General features: G+C 34.1%; 1 protein-coding gene across 1 annotated transcript in view; it reads right to left on the bottom strand.

Moving 5' to 3' along the window:
- LOC149426035 (uncharacterized) overlaps window positions 1–23,645 on the bottom strand; it is a 157,245-nt gene that overhangs the window by 26,450 nt on the left and 107,150 nt on the right. The window contains exon 3 of the mRNA XM_089642951.1: window positions 139–226. Within this exon, the coding sequence (XP_089499077.1) occupies window positions 139–166 (28 nt within the window). The 5' untranslated portion in view covers window positions 167–226. The remainder of the gene's footprint in view (window positions 1–138; window positions 227–23,645) is intronic.

Below are 23,645 nucleotides of genomic sequence, written 5' to 3'. Positions count from 1 at the left end.
ACATGAAGAGGTCAATTAAGAACCATCCGATCATATTAGGTATCATTAATCCTGTCTTAGTTGATATCAAAAGAAGATACATGGAACTTATTAAATATAATTTAAAGATTTACTTTATCAAAACATTTATGTAATTACCTGATTTTATTCTTACAGGAGACTCCATCTTCAAATCATTTCGAGCTCAGGACACCACGAGACTTCTCTCCCCTCTGCATCAACTTATCTGTAAGTAAAACACATGCTTTAAATACACAAGTACATAATATTACTATTTATGGATACATATTTCAGTGTGGGACAAAACTTATAAAACCTTTCTTAGGAGGAACGGTTGCGTGGCCTTTTACATATAAAACTTAATTTTGGAATTGAGGATAATATACGCAACCAAACTGAATAATTTTGGGATTGATTCTAACATAATCAACCAAACCGAATAATTTTGGAATTGAGGTTAACATCCTCAACCAAACTGAATAATTTTTTAGAAATAAAGAAGTTTTCGTATAATTTCACCAGAAGTGTGCAAAAATGTACAAAAATGTAATGTAAGAATTTTAAATAAAGCAAGGAGTGTGTGCTAAGACATGTGTTGTCTATAATCTCTGCCTGCCCCTATAGAGAAACGAATTGTTGATTAAAAAATTGTATATATGAAAAAAAACGATAACATATATATTTCTCATTCTAGGTAAAATCACCTATCTGTAATCTGAGATAAAAGATTCAGCAGAAGAGTTCCTGTGGCAATACAGTTATCTTCGTTCCACTCACTGGGCAGCCACTACAGATGGTGAGACGGATAGCCGAGCTCGTGCCTCTCTCATCCTCATCAGGTCAGTGAATCTGTGTTTTAATTAAGTCTACTGCAGTTACACTATTAGTTCTGTTAACTAGCAGTTCTGTTAACTAATAGTTCTGTTAACTAATAGTTCTGTGAACTAATAGTTCTGTTAACTAATAGTTCTGTCAACTATTAGTTCACAGAACTAATAGTTCTGTGAACTAATAGTTCTGTTAACTAATAGTTCTGTTAACTAATAGTTCTGTGAACTAATGGTTTTGTGCGTCCAAAAATGTATGTTTCTAACATTCTATTATATAATAAATCGAAATCAAAATTTCTAGTAAGTAGGCACTTAAGTACCTACCTAATTAATTATAAACCTTGTTGCATCTCAGGGGTTTTCAAACAAACTCTCCAGCGTTTTAGGGTTATATATGACCGGGCGTCCATATTTTATAAAAGTATTGTTATCTTTTTTTCTATCATGAGGATATACGTAATTTTTTGACGTTAGAAAGAGAAGTAATAATTGTTTCCAGTTTGCTTAAAATATACACACTGGATGTCATTAATAAAATCCTAAAAATAGCCAAATTCATTTTATATTTCACGCCGCTATCGTAACAATCGGTTAAAATTTAAAAATTATTTTTTATTATATGAACGAGATAAAAGTGAAGTTACAGTTTTCTTACAAATTTCCTAAACAAAACGAATGTGTTTTTGAAATATCGAGATCTTTTCATTTCTCTACGATTGGAGAAAAAAATAAGTAAAAACATGGTTAGGTTAGGTTTTTGACAACATTTTCCACGTTTGATATTAAAATTTTATTATTTAGTAATAGTAATGTTTATTTTAAATGCATACAATGGAAAGATAATTTTGTCTAGTTTCTAAAACAGTATTTTTTTGGCGAAAAAACAAAAAAATAAGATGTATGTTTTTAATAATTAAAAATTAGGAATTATAATTTATCCAAAGACTCTGACAGTTCTTTTTTTTATCTCAATGACAATTCTTTTTTCAAAATACGTTCAGTCAGGTAGGTACCATAATATTAAAAAAATGCGACTAAACAGCCGCCATCTTTAAACGGATACAGAACGTACAAACAAATTTTAATTTAAACTCAAGTCAACTACGTAGGTGTAGGTAAGTGGTAGGTTAGATGCGAATAATTTTATCTGCAGGATTGTACGGATAATTTACTTTACAGTAAGCTCACCGATAAACGGCTAGATATTATCAGGAAAACTGAAAGCACGGTTGCTCGAATAAGATATCAACATTTGCAAAACTTCAAACTTTGTGTCAATTTGAATTTTGATAAGTGATTGCTGTTTTCGCTTAAAAATTAATAAATAAAAATTTGAAAATTAGCCAAAACAATATTTATTTTGTTTTTCAATTAAAATATTAAAAATATTTCCTTGGACTAGTCAGATTAAGTGTGCTTATAATCGGCTAGATATTTAATTTTATTATAAAGGAATATACGTGCATATGGTTTACGTTCGCAAATCTTATCGGTCAGTGGCTGATTTGACAATTGCAAAGGGTTCTCATCCAGGCGTCATGGGGTACAATTACTCTGATGGCTAAGGTCTCCATAATTGCACAAGCAGTATAATTCCGCTTATAATTATGATATTATGAAAATATTATCAGTTTATTTGTGGTTTGTTTTTCAAATAAATTTAAAAAAAAACTGTAATTGGCATTGTAAATAAATTGTATCGATTAAGTTTTTTCTCTTCAAGTTAGGTTCTACGTTAGTTCGCGGATAATTAATTATGCAACAAAGTTTTATTTTAAATTAACATTCAGCCTTATTAAAAAACGTGGTGGAAATATTGTTTGGTTAAAACGGTTTTAAACCAAGCTCAAGGCCGGCTTTACCACACCAACGTTGAATGGGCATGTAAGTTAATCTAATTAGTAAGATGATTTATGTTTATTTTTTGGAAAACGTGGTTTCATTTGCGTTGTACCTACGAGCTCACGCCCTTGGGGCATCAAGGTATCATCTGCCATTTTCGTGAAAATGATTTCAATTAAGAATAAATGAATACAAGTTTAAGAACGTTCTAGACAACGAAGCATTTAGCAAAAAAAGCTTAGTAAAACAATTAGAACCCTGTTTAGCTGATTTTCAAAATAACAAGGTTCTACTTATCTGTTTTTTATTTTTTTTATTTTATTTATTTTAACTTGCCTGCAGGTCATGCCGGTAGAGAGAGCAGTCTTGCTGTTGAACAGAATCAATTCGGATATCGAAATTTTTAGCATCAATGAAGCTGCGTTTAAAGGCAAGCTCTATAAACAGTGGGTATAGTTGATATATACCCACTGTTTATATTAATGTAAGAACTTTTATTACCAAATGTATTTTAAAAACGCATTCAAATTAACCAATTTTGTAATGTTTTTAAAATGAATAAATTGAATAAGGAATTTTGAGTAAAACATATTTAGACTTTTAAAATATATTTATGTGGATCAAAAAACACCGATTCTGAATATACTTATTTGTATTTATATTTTTACTTTCAACTTAATAAACTTTTTCACGATGTCAATTTTTAATATTTTATTCGTGAGTCAAATTTTGAACCTCATTATCTCAGTTTCATGCAAATTGCAGATAGAAACTTGTTGTTCCAAGGGCACTAAATGTCGTACAGATTATTACACACCAGGAGAGTTGATCTTTAAAAAATGCTACGTGAAGCTTTTCGCAGTTTTAAAATACAAGGACCGCTAACAGTGGGGTTACTGTACCGGATAATGCGGCAATGTATGTAATGATTAGCTGGATTAGTCGCAGAATGCATTCTGCAGTGTCTCTGCCCACTCAGTCGGGAATTGGTATAATTGGTAACAAGATCTACTTGTAAGGAACTTGAATGCATAAAGTGACTATGTTTTTTTTAATGTAGCATTACAGTTTGTTAAAGAATATCCTCAGATTTTTATAATAGCGGTTCAAAATTTTTTCATACTTGGCTTAAGGCTCCGTAGTAAGCGTTAAAAAGAAGAAGAAGATGGTTTGAAAGGAAGATATATATATACAGATGTTTGAGGGTGCGAGCTAATATTAAAATACGATAATACGGTGACCGGATAAATCATCAAAATGATAATTCATCACATCTTTAAAAAGTTATATAAAGTCATGGTAGGTTAGGTTAGGTTTTAAATTTTTTTTTCATTGTTTCTAATGACTTTATATCACTTTTTAAAAGTGTGTTGAATTGTCACTGTGTTGAGTTATCATGGAACCGATAATACACTTATGACACATCCCCGTACACACAAACCTAGCTTTATTACGGAGTAACATTTTGTGTATAAATAATTACTTAGACTTCTGTAAATTATGTAACATTATTAATTTCAATAAAAATAAAAATAAAATTTATAAGATTTTGAAGCTCACTTTGCGATTTTTTTCTATTGAGGGAATTTCGAATAATTACCATTTAGGTTTTACAAATGTATGAATATTATATTAAAAAATAACATATTAAGTATCTACACAGGAGAAAACAGTCTTACTTATAAAGATTCCCTAATAATGCAGCGCTGGTATAGCTATATCGGTGAGGAGGGTCGTATACTGCTCGAGTTAAAATATTTACTCAAATAATATTCATGCAAGATTTTTTTAGACTGGCACACTGGTTCCAATTTTCAAAAACACGGTCATTTCTCGTTTAGTTCATAGCTTAACGTTTCTTCAGAAAACATTTTCGATGTCCATTGACCAGGTATGCTTAGTTGCTTCGAAATTTGGCCAATTTGATTGTGAGTTCCGTATTTGCTTTGTTAAATCGATTTAAAATATTCCTCTGATGTGCTGCCAGTGGGTATTCCTGCTTTTTTACATTTTCATTGCGAGACCGATCGATATTTGTCAAATCAACCAGATTTTTAACAAAGTCCGTGATCTCCGCCTTAATACGACATTAATTTGTCCCTAATTCTGGGGGTCGGGCGGTTTAAAAATCTGTCAGCCATTAATACTGTGTTATTACGGCCGGTATACGTAGTACGCATGCGCGGGATTATGAGTAACGTTTTCTACTAATCTGTTCTTATCCCTCCGTATTATCTAATATGAGTAAATTTATTCCTAAATCGTGTCTAAGAGAAATGAAAATTAAGTCAGAATCAATTTATGGAGTCACGTCATTTTAGTTTACCTTTGTAAAATCTTCCCAGAACGTCTTCTCATTCCTTTCTTTAAATATACTCTCAACACAGCATCCCAAAAGATAAAAGGGTTAAACAGAAATAATTAAGAGAAGTAATTCGGAATGCGGGGGCTTAATCAATTACACATTGGTCACGAATCCTTGTACAATAATTACGAAACAGAAAAATGAAATCACTTCCTTTCGTTAGTGTTTTTGTAAACAATCTGATAAGTATTATTTAATTGCTAATGTGTTGTATATTTTGCAGTGGAAACATCTAAATATCTCAATTATTTTTTAATTAATTAGTTTCATTTAGATCTAATTCTAATCTAATAAAGAACTTCCATCAAAATAGCATTTGTACAACAATTAAAGTAAAACTCGTTGTCAATTAAATTGTTTTATTTAGTGCTGATAAAATTGTTTATTAATTAAAAACTTCATAAATACATTAGACGAAAATTTCAGGAAAATTGAAATAACATTGTGTTCAAGATATAGAAAGTATTGGTTAATTTTTAAAATTTTATTAAATTTTAAAATAAGAAAAGTTTCAGGAAAATTTTGAACCCCGAGGATACGGCCTGATGGTTAATTAGTTCGTATATTTATTTTATTAATCGCTACTGAATATAACCTGATAGAACTTTTCGATTTTCTTTCGATAATGTCCACTTTTCCAGAAGTTTCGTCTGTTTTTTATAGAAATTTAAGGGATACACGAAGAAAAATGAACATTGCTAATTTATTAAGAATCTTTTATTGATTTTTTGGTGTATTATGCCGTGTTACGCTACGGGATTGCAGGCCGTTTCCTGATAAACTTTTAGTAAATTCCTGTTCATGTATCTCCATTTGCCTTGTTAATATACAATGACGAAATAAACTTTTAGTAAATTCATGTTCATGTATCTCCATTTGCCTTGTTAATAATATACAATGACGAGATAAACATTTAGTAAATTCCTGTTTATGCACCTCCATTTGCCTTGTTAATAATATACAATGACGAAATGCGGAAATATTACGAATTTTGTTCCGAAATCGGTTAATTAGGAAACCTAATTCATTCGTTAAGGGCCTGCAATACCGTTTTTTCGGATTACGAACAATTTGAAGAGATTTTTAATAAATTAGCAAATATTCAATATTAGTATTTTTTCCGTGTGACATTCGCGGCTGTGAATGGGGTACCTATGAAATTACATTTGACTGAATATATTCTTATAATATCCGATTTTAAACAATTCACTTTGCGGTGGACCTAGTTTTGCAACAAATTTAAAGATTTTTTGAAATAAAGATAACTTTCGAACACTAACACGGTTTATATGGGATATTTTGTGGTTTGCAATAAATCTACAATATGTGGCTGTAATGGTTGGACTTGTAAATTAGCACAACTCGCTGAAAGTGTGTTAAAACGAGAAAGGAAGCCGGTAGGCGGGTATATACTGTTGTATAACTACTTGTATACTTGTGAAGTATATTATTAGATAGACATGTACCGGATGGTATATTGAGGAACCGTTAAAAATGTCTAAAAAAGTCTGTAACTAACTAACCATCACGCCGTTTCCCGCTTAGGTAGGCAGAGAGGACGGACCGCCAAACAATTCGGTCTTGGTACAGATTCCTTACCTTATTCATACAGACTCTTTTATTGTTCTGACTTCAAGTATCTGGTTCACTCGATCGTGCCTCGTCTTCCTCGGGCGTCCCTGACTCTTCTGCCATTCACATTTGCGTCACATATTCTTCTTACACTCCTCTCTTCGTTCATTCGTTCTACATGCGGATCTCCATATTTTCACACGATCATACATGGTTTTACCACATATACGCCTAAGGGATCTCATTTCTACAGTATTCAGTCTAATTTCACCCTTCCTCTGCCAGTTCCATACCTCATTGCAATATATCAGGATAGTTACCAGAACCCATTTATGAACTGCTAGCTTCGCTTCTTAGGACATTTTTTTCTTAGCGCAAACAGTCCTTCATTTGGAGTTTCCTGCATTTACCCCTCTTTCAATATCTCTGCCAGTCTTCCCATCTCTCGTAAACATACTTCCCAAATACACAAACTCATCCACTTGCTCCAAGTATTCATGAAGGCAAAGTGACGAGAAATATGTAGTCTAGTACAGGAATTCTGTTTAACCTTCTAGTTTTCAAACATTATATAGATCGCACTGACATTAAGAGGAAGCTACAAGCCAAAATTTTTTATATTCTTGGAATATTGTAGGCAATAGGAATTAAAATCGCTTGACAAAAGGAGTCTAGAAACGTTCAATTTCAAGCACAAAACTTGTTTTTATTTATTTTCTAAATAATTTTATAAGAAAGCAAAAAAGTTAATCAAGTGAAACTGTCACAGATAATCTTAGCTATAATACTGTATTTTTTAAAAGTTGTTTCCTTAATGCTTTCATACATTTCTATTGAAAAAAATTTTTTTTTAGTAGTTTACATTTATATTTTTTATTGAGTAATCTATTTTTTTATTTGTATTCTACTCAAGCGAAGCGATAGGAAAACCTTCAATTTATCTAAACCATATTTTTTGGTATTCATAATGTACACCAATTCGTTATAAAGATTAATCAAAATAGTGATTTGGCATTAAGCTTCGCCTTAAGAAGTAAAAATCATATATATACCTATAACTTTATTTAAAATAACGATTCGCAATATTGTAAACAATAAAGCATGCTTTCACAATAAGTACCTACTCGTGAAGTGGTAATTATTTTCTGTTAATAAATATTTAACACTTTTATTATGACCACATTTAATACCATTGGCATTGAGCGAACGGTTGGTTAACAGTGTTGATTTTCGTGTTCGCTATGTTTTGGCTTGATGAAAACGATCCTTATAATCAATATAACAAAAAGAGGTGGTCAGGGGTCAAACGTATATCATCGCCGGACTGCCATACAATATTTCTTTAATTTTTATTTATAAAATACATGTTTTTTTAATAGACATTTATACAATGAATCACCATACTAGGCAACTGTCTGCTTCATATTTATTTTTAATTATTGAAGACAGTATTAGCGATTCTTAAACGAAAATTTGAAAGAGAAAAATCAGAAAAAGATACGAGTCACATCTAGGACTCGAACCCAGGACCTTCGCCTTGCTGTCATGGGTCGCTGATATTATCTTAAATAATTAAGGACGGGTTGTTTCACAGAATTTGAACAATTCATCAAAGTTCAAAGTTGATTTTCAAGTTCTGTGAAGGTTCTATTCAATTTATTTCATATTTTCAGTTTTTTCAGAAACAATTAGCCAATAATTATATAATAACAGAACTTGAATAGAACCTTCTTTCTAATGACTTTATATCACTTTTTAAAAGTGTGTTGAATTGTCACTGTGTTGAGTTATCATGGAACCCCTTAGAAGATAGACATATACCATCGCAGACTTTTCTGTAGGCCTTTTTAAGATATACAATTCCGTAGTCCATTATTTTTTATGCATCATTCTCAGCATTATTATTAACTGGCTAAAGTCCCCGGTGTTGCCCGGGATTTACACGAGTTAGACAGTAATTTTACTTTTATTTTAAACTTCAAGTGTGCAAAGTTTCCTCAATAATCAATTTGAAAAAAGAGGTTGGAAAAGGGGATGATGGTGATTTGTAATGCAGTCAGTGACCTTCCCTTTGTTTTGATAGTCGTATTTGCAAAATCTCATCATTCTCGGAATTTAACTGTAATATGATTTGTATAAAAGGCAGAGCCAAATATACTATTTTGTTGTATACTTTTATTTTTTAATGTGATTATCGTATTAAGTTTAAATATAAGTATAGATTTACAGATCAGATAAAGAACCGAAGAAGTCACATAGTCTCATTAGCAGCGCAGAATGGGAAGTAGATTAATCCCAACACGGTGCGAGATACAAACACGTTTTGATCTCTATTTAATTTATGTAAATTCATGATAAGTTCATTCGTGATCTTGCTACGAGGAAGCCAGGGTATTAGGTACCCGTGGATCCACCTCTTTTTACTATCGGTATGACCAATCACGTTTCGCTACGAAAATAGAACAAGTCCTTCAGAATTCATCTATTCTCTTCGATTTATTAATATAAGACGCATAAATAAAAATTTGATGAAATATTTATTCAAATTATTAATGTTTTACAAATTATTATAAGCATCAATTACTCGCCTGAAATATCCACACAAATTGAAAATATCTCCCGAGTAAAAATAAATGCTGCCAAGGGGAATTGAACCCGCACCTTCTGATGTCCTGTCAGGTGCTCTAGACCACTGAGCTTCGTCGGCTTATTCCCAACTCGCCAAATAATTCAACATGTACCTACAAGTACTTCAATCGACAATTAGTGCTTATTATATTTTTTCACCTGTAAACAACCAAATTGTTTTGCAAACAACGGACATCATAAGGTGCGGGTTCAATTCCCATCGGCGGCATTTATTTTTACTCGGGAAATATTTTCAATGTTTATCATTAAATATATATTATTTTTACTACCGGTCAGATTAACGGTGAATTTTAGATGTTTTTTGTGTCAGAACTCAGTTTTTGTGTAAGGTCGTGGATGTTTTCCAGCAAGTACTTGAATTCACTTACAGAGGAAGAGAATAATTTGATGCCTGAAAAGGTGGACAGAAAATTCGATGTATTATACCTGAAAAAAACCCTTGACTCTGTGCAGAAACGGGGGGTCCGTTTGATAGATTCCCAAATCTTAACAAACGGACTGCAATCTTTAGAGCACAGGCGTCAGGTAGGTATGCTGTCCTTGTTCTATCGGTATTACAATGGAAGATGCTCTGAGGAACTAGCGTCATTGATCCCTTCGGCACCGGTGCGTAGTGCGCCAAACGCGCGCCCAACATTTGTACACAGTTGACATTTGTCACATGAGAACGGGTCGCTTCTACGATTCGTTCTTAGGTTCAACAGCTCGGCTGTGGAACGAACTGCCGGCTTCTGTGTTTCCTCCCTCCTACAACATGGGACTCTTCAAGACCCATGTTAACTCCTTCCTCCCCACAAAAAGACTCCCACATAGCATCCCCAAAGATGACATAGGCCCTGAGGGAAATTATTTTCTTCAGGGCCTCCTGTGTGGAGTTAATATTAAAAAAAAAATATTCAAAACTTTAACATATTTAGTTTTGCATGATTTTGAGATCAGACTATCTAAGGTTTTATTAAAATTAAATGATTTTAATAATTCTCATTTTTCTCTTATCTGGCAAACAAAAAGACCCCAACTCCAGAGTGAACTTACTCATTACAATACAATAATTATATTTTCACCTTTTTACACGTCCGCTTCAGCGAGTAATTTACAAATGTGCTCAGTATTATTATTATATTAAAATCAATCATCGCATGTTGTGATAACTTAACCTACAATAATGAAGTTATATGAGCGATACACTGAATAATTCACTTGATTAGTATTAAATGATACATTCGAATTGCGTGCGCACTTAATTACGTAACAATCAGACAATAACAGACTTATTTCCTAGGTTCTAGTTTCCACCAATAAAAAGATAGCAACAACCCAACCCCTCAGGCCTCTGGCATATTGACCGTCAGATTTCTTAAAGACGCCATCAGAAAGTTCGAAATAAAATCCAAATAATTGGAATATTTTTGAACGTAACCGTAACCGTCTTAAATCTGTGCGTTTTTATATGCCTATGTTATACATGTGACAAGAAAAAACATGTTTTTTTTTCTAAACAACGCCATCTGTTGGACGTAAAAGCAAAACGTGCTATTGTTTCTATATCTGTACAGACAGACTTTTTTTATATTACTGAGCCATCGCAACGCGTTGCGGGGTAGGTATAGCTAGTTACAAATAAAAATGTAATCTTTTAAATAAAAAAACATAATTTTTTTTAAAGTCTTTCCTTTTTTTTCTTGTTTTTATCTAAACACTGAACTAAAATGTGTAACGAAAAAAAAACACATATTTCATTAGATAAATGTAGTATAAACAATACTGCCACCTCACTTTTGTTGTTTCATATAAAAATAATTAGTCAAAAAATCACAAAGTTTCATAAATTTTTCACAAATCGCAGTCGGAACCTTTCATTTCATAGAGGTAAATTTTTATTTTGGTACAATATTTTTTACATTTCAAAATTTTCCAGTAATGTTGGCCTCACTGGGTGGCTTGCCCGTGCTAAGGCCTTCATTTTAATTCTTTTGTGGTTTACTTCTAAATTTGAATATAAAGTGTTGTGTTTTCTCTTCTTAACACCGTTTACATCATATTTCTTACCACGACAGCAAGGGAAACACAACGATTTTGATAAGTTGTTCCCAAAAGCGAACGTAATAGTTATATATTTGCAAAACCGAACAAATTAGCCTGAAGGGTTAATATAACTGTAGAGGTTGACTGGATCTTTTTCGTAGGTTGACATTTTCTTCTTCAATAGTTTTCAAAATAATCGCACCTTCTTTATTTCTTTTGGACAGTTTTCTTTTATAAGTAAATCCCTAAATTCCACAGCGTGGGATCCTGTGAGAATGCAGGATCCCGAGGGATTGCGGGATCTGGTGGATTCCGTGGGATTGCGGGATCCCACGTTGCGTGATCGCAATCCCTAGTCCAGTTTACAACAAACCTGATTTTGTAACAAATGTTTCATAGATTTGGCGAAACTCAAATTAATCCTGTCACTGACCGGAATAATCCATAGCGTGCCATACTCCTATTACCGAAGTTTCATGTCGAGATAACATCTGCATACATTTACAACTTGCCACAGCTATTCTAAATAACTAGGCAACTTTCAACTTACTCAACAATCTCGCGAACGAATACGAATCTTAGAGAATTTCTATTTCTAAGCGAACTGTATTTATATTTTCTCCCAATTAGAGCCAGAGTTTACTAACCCGACCTAAAGTTTATTTTAACTACGTTGGTCTACGTGGTAGTGCATAGTAGGCCTACATTTGACAAACATCAGTCCTTTAAACAGCACTGTAATTGGTGTATTTGGTAGAATGGCTTATCTCCTACCAACAGATCCCACATCACTTAAATTATCTGACTGGAATGTGTTTATGTAGAAAAAAAAACTAGCCAGATACCCTAGTATGCCCGTAGCTAAAAATATACCCCACGAAAAAAACTTTACCAAGAAATGAACTTATTGAAAATTATAAAATTAAATTTTCACGGGTCTGCGCTAGTATTAAATAAGATTTCGACCGATGACCTCCAGCTTTCTAGTCGAGACCCTTACCCATCGAACACGGAAGCCGTCAACATATGAAGCATATTACATTAATTTGTGAAGTGAGTTTTTCTAAGTGTTACCAAATAATACGGTAAGCATTTACCTGACCGCCGCACTCAATAGGCAGATTATAGAAATTACACATTGTTTCAACTTAATTACTACAAGAAACGACGATGTATGACGCCATATATGGTAAAATATACATTATAATCTCTAAATAGTATAAAATAAAGTCGCTATCCGCGTCTGTCTGTTTGTGCGCTTAGTTCTTCTAAACTACGCAACGGATTTTGATATGATTTTCACTATCATTTAGGGAATTTCTCCCGAAAGGTTTATATGTATAATACATGCGTGTTATATTTATAGAAAGTAGAGAAAAATCGATGTTTTGTAATAAGTCGTAAAAAATATTGTTGTGGGCGCTTACTTTGGTAACGCTGGCTAAACCTTATGAGATATATCAAAATAATGTACTACGGAATTGTATAACTTAAAAAGGCCTACAGATAAGTCTGCAACGCTATTTGCCTATCTCATAAGGGTAACTCCTCACAACGCCGGGTACACGTCAGCTACTAAAAAATATTGAATTGTAAAAATCAATATTATTTTAGGTATGCATAGTAGCGTCCTTCAAATATTTTGTTCGTTGTATAGACAAATAACTTCCTGAAATGGGATTTAAACATTCTATTTCATTACTGTAAGTATTTTAGAAAGCTTTTTAAGTTTTAAAATTTATAACGAAATTCATTTTTAGCGTATTTATCTAATGATACTCGTGTATTATATTTTTTGCTTGACTCTCTCCTGATAAAGCTGATGATTGTGCTAAGGAGAGGAGGACTTATACAGGGTGTTATCGGCACGTACCTGACAAACTTTAACCAGCTATTCCTTAGCATATTTGGAGTAAAAAATCTTATGTGCACTTTGCTGTCCGGTAACGTTTTTTTTTTAAATAAAAAATTTACTATTCATATTTTCACCACTGTTTTATCCTTTGTCAAAGTTTGAAAACCCATGTGGCAAATATTTTATTCGAATTCCGTTGAATAATGCACGTGTGTACCTATATTGGCGCACTTTTACAATAACAACGAAATGGCACGGCACCATTCGTCTCATTTTTAACTATTATTATTTAATGTGTGCGAAAGAGCGAAGACGCTTTTCGACATACTTGCTTATAACAGCTGTTGAACACGAAAATCAAAGCCAATGACAGTGATGTAGTGTGAAAATTTTTAATTTTTTTGTTTTTAATTGAAAAAAAAAATGCTACCGGACAGCAAAGTGCCCATAATTTTTTTTACTCCAAATGTGCTAAGGAATAGCTGGTTAAAGTTTGTCGGGTTAGTGCCGATACACCCTGTATATTACAACTTCCAAATGCTATATATTTTTTACGACAATATATACAAGTAATAAACAATATAGATAAGATGTACATAATACACAAGAAATGATGAATCAAAACATAAAGACAAAAAGTAAAATATATATTGTTGTACTACAAAATTTTTATTTGTTTTATTTTTTTATAATTGTCACGATCTTTTCTGTTCGTATATCAAGGGAAATTGATAAAATAATTTGATTCCCTTGTATATATACATGGTGATGCTGTGCTGTTGTAGTGCGTACGAATGGTACAGTCAAGCCTGTGACAGACCATGCTATAAGCGCGCTATATTTTCGTGGCTTGCCATGATGCGTATAGCGTTGTGTGTCGCCTACATTAGTCCACTAACAAACATTTTCCTTTATACTAATATTTAACCGCGGAATATTGTTTTTACTAAAGAGATCTTTATGTAACTGAAGTAATGCAATTTTGTCGTTAATAGTGGCGGAACCGGGAAATCTTGGAATACGAGTATTTTTTGTGTTTTGAGTGGAAGTAGGGATGATTTATGTGAACACCTCCCCCTTCTCCCACCGAAAAGCCACGATTCCATATTTTATATATTTTACCTAACTAACGATTTTTGTAAGCATCAACCGATAACCACCCTAGATTTGAATTCACGAGAAAGTGCATTAGTAAATATTAAGTAATTTTACCTGTAATCACGTTTTCGTAATAGCGATAAGCAACTGATCATGTGAACGTGTTACATCAACTATCCGCTAGTTCACGTGACAGAAGGTCTAGTGGGGAGTTAGTTATCGGTGCATTAATCAACTAGTCTAATGAATGTTTTTCGTTTTGTTGCAGGTTTCCCCGTGAAGAAAGAAGTAACTGTCGGAAGTTTCACGCGGCGTGGTGCATCGCCGTTGCAAGTTTGAAAACTGCAACACGGAAGGCGCATTCTGCCGTAGAATTATATGCATTTCATCTGATGCACGCTATCTGCTGTATTTCGTGTTAAATGACTGTCAAAAACTGTATTGTTGTTGTCTATAGCCATTGTTGTTCTTAATAAATATATTTTTTAACAATTTTACTTTTATTTCCGATTCAAATATCCCAACTTAAAACATTATTGTACAGGGAACAGAAACCTCGTGTCTACTAATAATCTATTGTTTAATAAATCAGCCTTTTCAGGCTGGTAAGTACCATAATATTGAAATAAATGCCAATCTCAATGACAATTCTTTTTTCAAACCATTTCAGGCTGGTAGGTACCATAATATTGAAAGAAATGCATATCTCAATGGCAATTCTTTTTTCAAACCATTTCAGGCTGGTAGGTATCATCATATTGAAAAAATGCAAATAACAAAGTCCAGTACAATACAATATCTCGTGGACATCATTTTCCTATCAATAGAATAAGCAATATGACGAGTCTCATATTTGTGTTGGTCGTTGGTACGATGATACTATAAATAGGAAATGTCTGAATAAGATAGAGATATTTACATATGTACATGACCTCGGCTAATGACTAGGATATTATATTACAACATTAAAAAATGTACATTATTATAATAGCACGCAGTATGGTTTCTATTTCCTATACGTGCAGTAGAATTAACATACATAATGCATTACTAAGTTCAAAGATGGTGCCTAATTGACGTTTGAAGACCACTCTTACCTCCCATCGGAGGACATTGTAAGTGACTCAGTGTGTTTTATTAGAGATTTAAAATTTAATTTAAATTCCTGACATAACTCCGATGCAACGAGGTTACAACCGTATTAGTTCGAATTGCGATAGTCACCTTTGTTGACAGTCTGACCGGCTATCACATAAGGTTTGTTTGATTAAATGAGAAATAAGATATTTTCGTTACGGTTAAAATCACTGGGAATACGACGAGAGATGAAAAAAGCCTTATCTTTTTAAGCTGTTGCTTTCTTGAAAATTCCATCGAATGGATCACTTGAAGTTTATTTATAGGTGTACACCTCATATAATGACAATTAATTTTATACTAATTTTATTGAATTTGGGGGTGTAATTTACACGATGCATCGGAGCAGCAAGATAAGATTTACGAATTAAAACAAATGATTTTTACAATAAAAACTGAATATCGCCGATGTGAGTAGGTAAATTTGTCTTCATTCTTCCTTTCTTCCCAGGTAAGACCTTAAGGGGTTAGGGGTAGTTAGCAGCATGAAAAAATGATTATTTCAAATTTGAAACAATTGATAGTAGTAAATTCGTTTTATAAAACAAATATTACAAATATATTGTAATATGTTTTAACTTCATTTGTTATCCTTGAAAATCCGCAAATAAAATATCAAAATTATCTTATATTACATGGTTTAATTTGTAAGTATAATTAATCGCCAATTTTTACGTTTAAATGTAATAACGTTACAGTTTTCTGTATTTAGATAAAGTTGATTGATATCGCAATATTGTTTAATTTTGCTTACGTCTTCTTGTAACAGGTTGCAGTCATCTGTGGAGTCAATAAGTTTATATAATTTCATGTCATCTGCGTAAAATAGGAAAGAAATATGACTAATAACACGTTTTATGTCGTTTATATATAATGTAAACAAGAGAGGCCCTTAATGGGAACCTTGAGGTACCCCTGAGGGAATAGTTATAATTTGTGACATGTAACCTTTTAAGGCAACAGCTTGACTTCTATTTTTAACATAAGAAGAGAACCATCTCAGAAGATTTCCACATACACCGATTTTTAAGAGCTTATTAAATAGTATGTCGTGATTTGTATGATATTTTATTGATATGTCAAGTATTTAAGTTAATATAAGGAGGATAGTAATTTTGAATATTACCTACTCCCCCACTTGGCTGCGGGATAGTTAAACTAATGATTTTGTTGTTTTTGGATGAACAAGTAAAATGATAGTCAGTCAGTCGATATAATTCTCTTGCGTAACTTAGGAGGGAAAACATCGTAAGAAAAATTAATTATTCCGCAGAGGCGTGCATTTTTCTTACCAGCCAATCAAAACGGTAAATGGGAATGAAAAATGATGCAGGTTAATGCAGAGATATTTGCATGATGCATGAGTCACGGAATGTGTAATTACAGTTAATCAAAATTGGAAGAACTAACAATTTAAATTTCATTTGCTTATAAAAGCTTCTCAAAGTATTTCGAAAAAAAAAACGATTTAATACTACTAAACAGTGTTGTGGATAGACCAGTGCAGCGTGATGAGAGACAGCTCAATGTCGTGGCTGCAAAGGACCTGGTCCACGGCGGGCAGGTAGCTGGTTATCAGGGTAGTTCTGTGCTATCGACAGCGCAACCGTGCTCCGAATATTGATATAAAATCATCGGAAATAATAATAATAGTATTTGGATGATTTATATAGCGACGTTTTTGTTTAAAATCACAAATATATAATACACTTCTGCAATGATCTACCAACTATAGTATATAGAGATAATATACAGTACCATACTTACCTGGTAGGTCACTTGAGATCAACACATAATTAACATTAACTAATTGTTTATTAGCGAAATTTAGATACAGGATTTAGAACATAATTGGAAAATTGGATATAATTGGACTTTCTCTCAGGAATGATATATTTAATTTAAGGGTATGAGAGCTTAAAAAGGGAAGTTTTTAGTTTAGACCTGAATTCTGTTGGAATTGTTATGGATCTAAGTTCCGGAGGGAGTATTATTCCAAGCCTTCGGCCCAGATGCTCCGGAATCGATTTGGCTTGCGCTTAGGTTCCATCAGTCTCCTATCGAACGAACATAAACAGCAGATCTCGCGTCCTAAAAAAATATGTTTCTATTAAGAAACTGCAATTCCTTCAACCTTCTAATTTATGCCTGTATTTTTTAATGATTAATTTTTTCGGGTCAACAAATCTATGTACGTGACCCGTACTAGTCACCAGTTTCAACTGTAGTAGTCACCTTGAAGCTGAGTTAATTACATCTTATGTTTTCTTGACTTATCTTGCCAAATTAAGTGAAACTGACAATATGCAACTCAAATAGAGCTCTCAAACCACAACATTTATAATAAAAAAGCTATAAACGATAAACATGAAAATAATTGCTCACGTAGCTGTTGAAACACTAACCTATATCTATTGGCTATCATTATGACAGAATTATGACAAATTATAACCGTCACGGATCTGTCATGTTTACGTGTTTATGATTTCATCACGTTGAAAAAATAATCAAAATTGACCCATTCGTCGATTGGAACAACCGCAAGATTCCATCCTCATTATCCACGTTCTAAAAACGTTTTGAAAACTGAAATTAACCGTGATATTGGAGTAATCTTGTAATATTTTCGATGGTCAGAAGCGTAAAAGCAATATTAAGTAAGCTTGTAATTGATGGAAAAACGTTCGCCCTCTTTATTTTATGATTTAGTTCTGGCCAAATATAGGGTTTTCCCACAGACATAGGAATTAATAGACGAGAAGATAATGGCGAGGGGTAAAATCAACTGTTGAAGAACGAAGGGGGTAAGGCTGACTGTGATTCGTCAATAAATCAATCTGACAGTAAATAGGAATCTCGCATTATAATATCACCATTTAGTTCTTAAAAGTAAAATCTGCTTTTGAATGAATAGACATTTTTACATGGGAGCGCAAATTACTCGCCACGTTATGAAATAATTTGCGAAGTCCAAATTCGGCAAAGTAAGGCAGCTTCTATTTTCAGAGTCGTAGTTAGTTTCATAGTATTTAGTTAAGACACTTTTACAAATGTTTCATAATTTACTTACCCCAGTAAACAACGATGAGCACACTTGAGAATCGCTACATTGTGATGTGATAGTATATGTTTCTAAAACTGATCCATATAATACGGTGTGAATAAGCTTAAAATAAAGTAAAATAATGCTTATATATATGGAATGTAATACGACAATTGGGTTTATTCTCTTTTTCACATCTATTTTTACAAGTTTTCATAGTACAAGTCAACATTTTGCCGTGTTATTTCGTAAAATGAACCGATGATGCCTCGACCATAGTTCGCACAAGAATGATGACGTCACGTTTTCAAATTTCACTTGAGGCCATACGCGAGCACAGCCGGCGCCAATGGAACCGGTATGGGGAGTGGGGATAATACGCTTTTAATCACTTAGGGCAGGTCTACTAATATTCATATGTCTATGGGTTTTCCAATAAGTTATTTTGATTTTCAATCGTAAAAGATCAATGGTTTCGTTGCTTGTGTGGCACGTAGCGCCGTTTTGTTGAAAGTAAACGTTGTCCAGATCAATACCATCCAATTCCGGCCATAAAAAATCATTAATCATCTCTCGATAGCGCAATCCATTCACCGTAACTGTTGCTCCAGCCTCATTTTCTAAAAAGTAAGGTTCAATGACTCCGCCGGACCATAAACCGCACCAAAAAGTCACACGTTGAGGATAGAGAGGCTTTTCAACAATAACTTTTGGGTTTTCCGAGCCCCAGATGCGACAATTTTGCTTGTTAAGGTTAAACGCAACGCTCGTTGTATTCTACGTGTTCACAGATGGCGTTAATTAATTAATTTTGTTTAAATACGCTTTTGCAAGGTATTGCTTTACAATATTAAGACAAATTATTTGTTTGCGCCCTCATATACGCAATATGAATATGAATAAATAGTTCTGTTCATATAAAAACTCAATTCTATCGAGAAAGGCATACAAATACAATATTGGATTGAATCATCGGTAAAATATTGTATTTGTGTGCCTTTCTCGAAAGAATTAAGTCTTTAAACGAACAAAACTATTGATTCATATTCATATTGCGTATATACGGGCGCAAACAAATGATTTGTCTTAATAATGCAAAGCAATACCTTGCAAAAGTGTATTTAAACAAAATTAATTAATTAACGCCATCTGTGAACACGTAGAATACAACGAGCGTTGCGTTTAACGTAGCCACCGAGGTGGAAATGGGCCTCATCACTCAAGATGATTTGCATTTGATTCACTTAAGTGAATTTTAATAATTTCAATGCGTTGTTGAAGCGTGTATCGTTCCATTTTTATTAATGGCGTAGTTATTACTTGTCAAATGTCAAAAAATGACAGCTTGAAAAGTAACATCTACAGAAATAGCGGGCTATTCAAAATAACACCTCTTATTGGAAAACCCTGTACTTGGAGCAGGTGGATGAGTTTGTCTTTTGAAAGTATGTTTACGAGAGATGGGAAGGCTGACAGAAATATTGAAAGAAGGTTAAATGCGGGTAACTCCATTAATGGAGGACTGAAAGCAGTTGGCGCTAACAAAAAACTGTCTAAAGAAGCGAAGCTAGCAGTCCACAATGAAGTGCTGGTACCTACCCTGATGTATGGCAGTGAGGCATGGCAGAGGGAGGATGAAAGTAGACTGAATGCTGTAGAAATGAATAATGAGATCTCTGAAACGTATGTGTGGTAAAACCATGTATGATCGTGTAAGAAATGTTGAGATCCGCAAATAATGCAAGGATGGTGTAAGTGTAGTGAGTAAGATCAAGAGAGGGACGCTTAGATTGTTTGGGCATGCAGAATGAACGACGAAAGGAGTGTAAGGAGAATATACGACGCAAATACAAAGCAGAAGTCGGGGACGCCCGGGGAATACATGGCATGATCAAGTGAATCAGATACTTGAGTCGGGCCATGTGAAGAGTCAGAATTATAGAAAATGTGAACGAAGCAAGGATTGTGTGCCATGACCGAGTTGTTTGGCGGTCCGTCCTCTCTGCCTACTCCTGCGGAGAAACGGCGTGACGGTTGGTTAGTTAGTTCTGGCCATAGACAATGCCATAAATATTACCTATTTGCTGATGTTGCATAAGAATCTGCCAAGTTCGTCACATTTGGCAATAGGAGGAAACTACAGGGTGTTCTGTAGTATACGAAATGAATGAGGCATTAAAAAATGAACTTTTTCGCGTTTTGCATGAGAGAGCGCTCTTGATGAGATAAATATTATACAGCAAAAATGAAAAGTATTAAAAGATTCGTGGCACAGACACAATACATGACGGCCTTCTTCTTCGAGAGGCTCTCGACTAGCAAAACCGGAGATCACGGGTTCAAATCCCGGCATGCGCGAGAAAATTTAATTTGATTAATTTGTGTTATTTCACAATTTGCTCATTTAAAATTAAATACAGGAAGAACGAATTAAATAACTTTTTTCAAAATTTTAAGGTGCAAAAGTTGAATTGTTTGTATGGAAAAATAGTATTCTTCTCTCTCTCTCTGGTTTCAATCCTGGGATTGGTTTGCAGCAATTTCATCTAATCTCCTCTTCCATTCTTCCCTGTCTTGTGCGGCTCTTTTGACGTCTGCATATGATGAGCAGCGCACGTCCACCAGCAGGTCCTCCAGGTACTCTCGGCGTGGGCGTCCCCTAGAGTTGGTCCCCTCGGTCATACCCTCTATTATGACATGCAAGAGGCCTTCTTGTCGTATAACATGGCCGATTCATCTTGCACGCCTTTCGGACAAGGTCCTGAGCAGGTGCCTTCCTCCTTCGATTCTTTGGAGAACCTCCTCATTTGTAATATGGTCTCTCCAGGAAATTCGTATTAGTATTAAATTAGTATTTAAATTAGTATTCTTCTATGGATAAGTATTTTGGTTTGGGAAAACAACGTAATTTCGAAAAAAGTTAATTTTCCCTTTTACTTCTACCATCTTTCCTCCATCTTCCAGAAGTTTATGCACTTCACCCCCGGACACTCTGTATATTGTATTTGCGACACGTTCCAGAGTGGAAGATATTCTCAGTATCGCCCTGGTGTAAGACCACCATTCAGAATTGAAGCGTTGATTGAAATGGCTTTAGGCGTGTTTGGTGACCAGATCTGTATATCCTCTCCCCACTAACTCCATCCTCATAACATACCCTAATCGGGGATGCTATAGTCTCACTGGTTCCAGACGTTTACCAGCAGTTGGAAATCTTGTGCAGTTTCACATTAAAAAAATAACAAAGTAAATTTTGTGATTCAATCGATCATTACGTTACACCTGTACGTAGGTTCCGACTGCTCTAGAAACGTTGTGAGGAATTCTACCTCTAGAATGGCACGTGGAGGAATGTTCTAGAAACTACAAAATGGCTAGCGATAAGTGGTCGATGGTTCAGTGGTGCGCGCGACTGCAACATCCAAAGCGGTCACGTGTTCAACCACCGGAAAATACTCGGTTGATAATTCCACAGTTGTACTAATTTAACTGATTTCTTGTCATCCAAAAATTAAGAATTATTGTTACCTGAACATTCAGATTTATGGTCAACCAAAATGTCAAATTTATTGTCATCAGAAAACTAAGATTTATTATCACCCGAAAATTCAGATTTATGGTCTTCAGAAAATTCATATTTATTGTCACCAGAAAAGTCAGATTTATTGTCACCCAAACATTCAGATTTATCGTCATCAGAAAATTCAGATTTATCGTCACCGGAAAATTCAGATTTATCGTCACCCGAAAATTCAGATTTATCTTCATCAGAAAATTCAGATTTATTGTCACAAGAAAATTCTGATTCATCGTCTTCAGAAAAGTCAGATTTATTTTCACCCGAAAATTCAGATTTATCGTCTTCAGAAAAGTCAGATTTACTGTCACAAGAAAATTCAGATTTATCGTCTTCAGAAATGTCAGATTTATCGTCACCAAACATTTCAGAAATACCATCATCAGAAAAGTCAGATTTATCGTCACCCGAAATTTTAGATTTCAGTTTCAACTTTGGTTACCTCTGGCAGAACTGACTCCAGCGACGAAGACCAACTAACCCAGAGAGTGAAAGGAAACCATATTATGTTCCTTTGGGAGGAATGATACAGGTGTAACCCGTTTCCTCTGTGAATCCATAAAGGGGTTGATAAAGTTTGTTACACTGTCTTACTATTGTTGAACTGCTATAAATACGTGTCATACTTGCAAATTGATTGTACCCAAAATAAAGACGAATTGTGCATTTATTTTATAATCCCGTTACAATACGTAAAAAACAAAGTTTTTAAAAACTAAAATACGTTAATCATAATAATAAATACTTTGGATTCGTAGCATCACTGTACGTAGGTACTTACCACCGAAATAGTTAGCCTAAAGATGAGGAAAACGGGAAAGTACCAACCTAGTTGTTCGTTATTACACAATTTTTTGTAGGTAAGTATTGGAACCTGCTTTCATTTGCATGTCAACACTTTTTAGTAATTTCAGTTACGAGTTTTCTGTCAGACGTAAGTTATGACTGAAGGTCTGGCTCTATTAAACAGGAAACCAAAGTACCTACGGATAGACGTAATAGGAGAAAACCATACAATTGCGGTTTGATTGGTAATAGTCGTAATAAGTACTATTTCAAGTGTTATTTAAAACGCGTATGACATAATCAATCTCAGAAAAAAAACTAAAAATAACGGGGAATTTTATAATGAACAATATGTAACAAAAACTTCTTTATGATATCGACTGTATAGCGATGGAATGACATAATTTATAGATATACCCCTTAGTTATAACGAGGTGTCAATATTGCGAGGCGCGTAAGGTCGCAATAGTGAAAAACTTAACTTATTACTGCGACGTAGGTATTTTTTTACAATAACTCCACACAGGAATCCCTGAGAAAAATATTTTTCCTCATGCCAGTGTTGTCTTTGGAGGTGCTGTTTGGAGGGTATTAAAAAAGGAAGAGATGAAGTTCTGGGCAGAAAAAAAAGGTGAGGGTCAGTGTGTCCAGGAGTGACGGAAGTATGATTCCGTTCCTCCAACTGCAGTGGGTCGAGAGAGTCCGGCTGGAGAGGTCAAAACGTATCAGGATCTCGCGATCCGGTCCGCCACGCAGTAGGTGGGCGGACACAGCATCTGCCAGACAAACCTCACCACTTGAAGCCGGACAACCCTGCTAAGTCACCAAAGGTATCGAACCACTTGGATGACCAATGGTAAAGGTGT

Source organism: Hesperophylax consimilis, chromosome 2, assembly GCF_061612785.1.
Source record: "Hesperophylax consimilis isolate HC1 chromosome 2, BYU_Hcon_1.0, whole genome shotgun sequence".
Taxonomy (NCBI): Eukaryota; Metazoa; Arthropoda; class Insecta; order Trichoptera; family Limnephilidae; genus Hesperophylax; species Hesperophylax consimilis.
The sequence above is the reverse complement of the archived record's forward strand: the minus strand, read 5'-3'. Positions and strand labels throughout refer to the sequence as shown.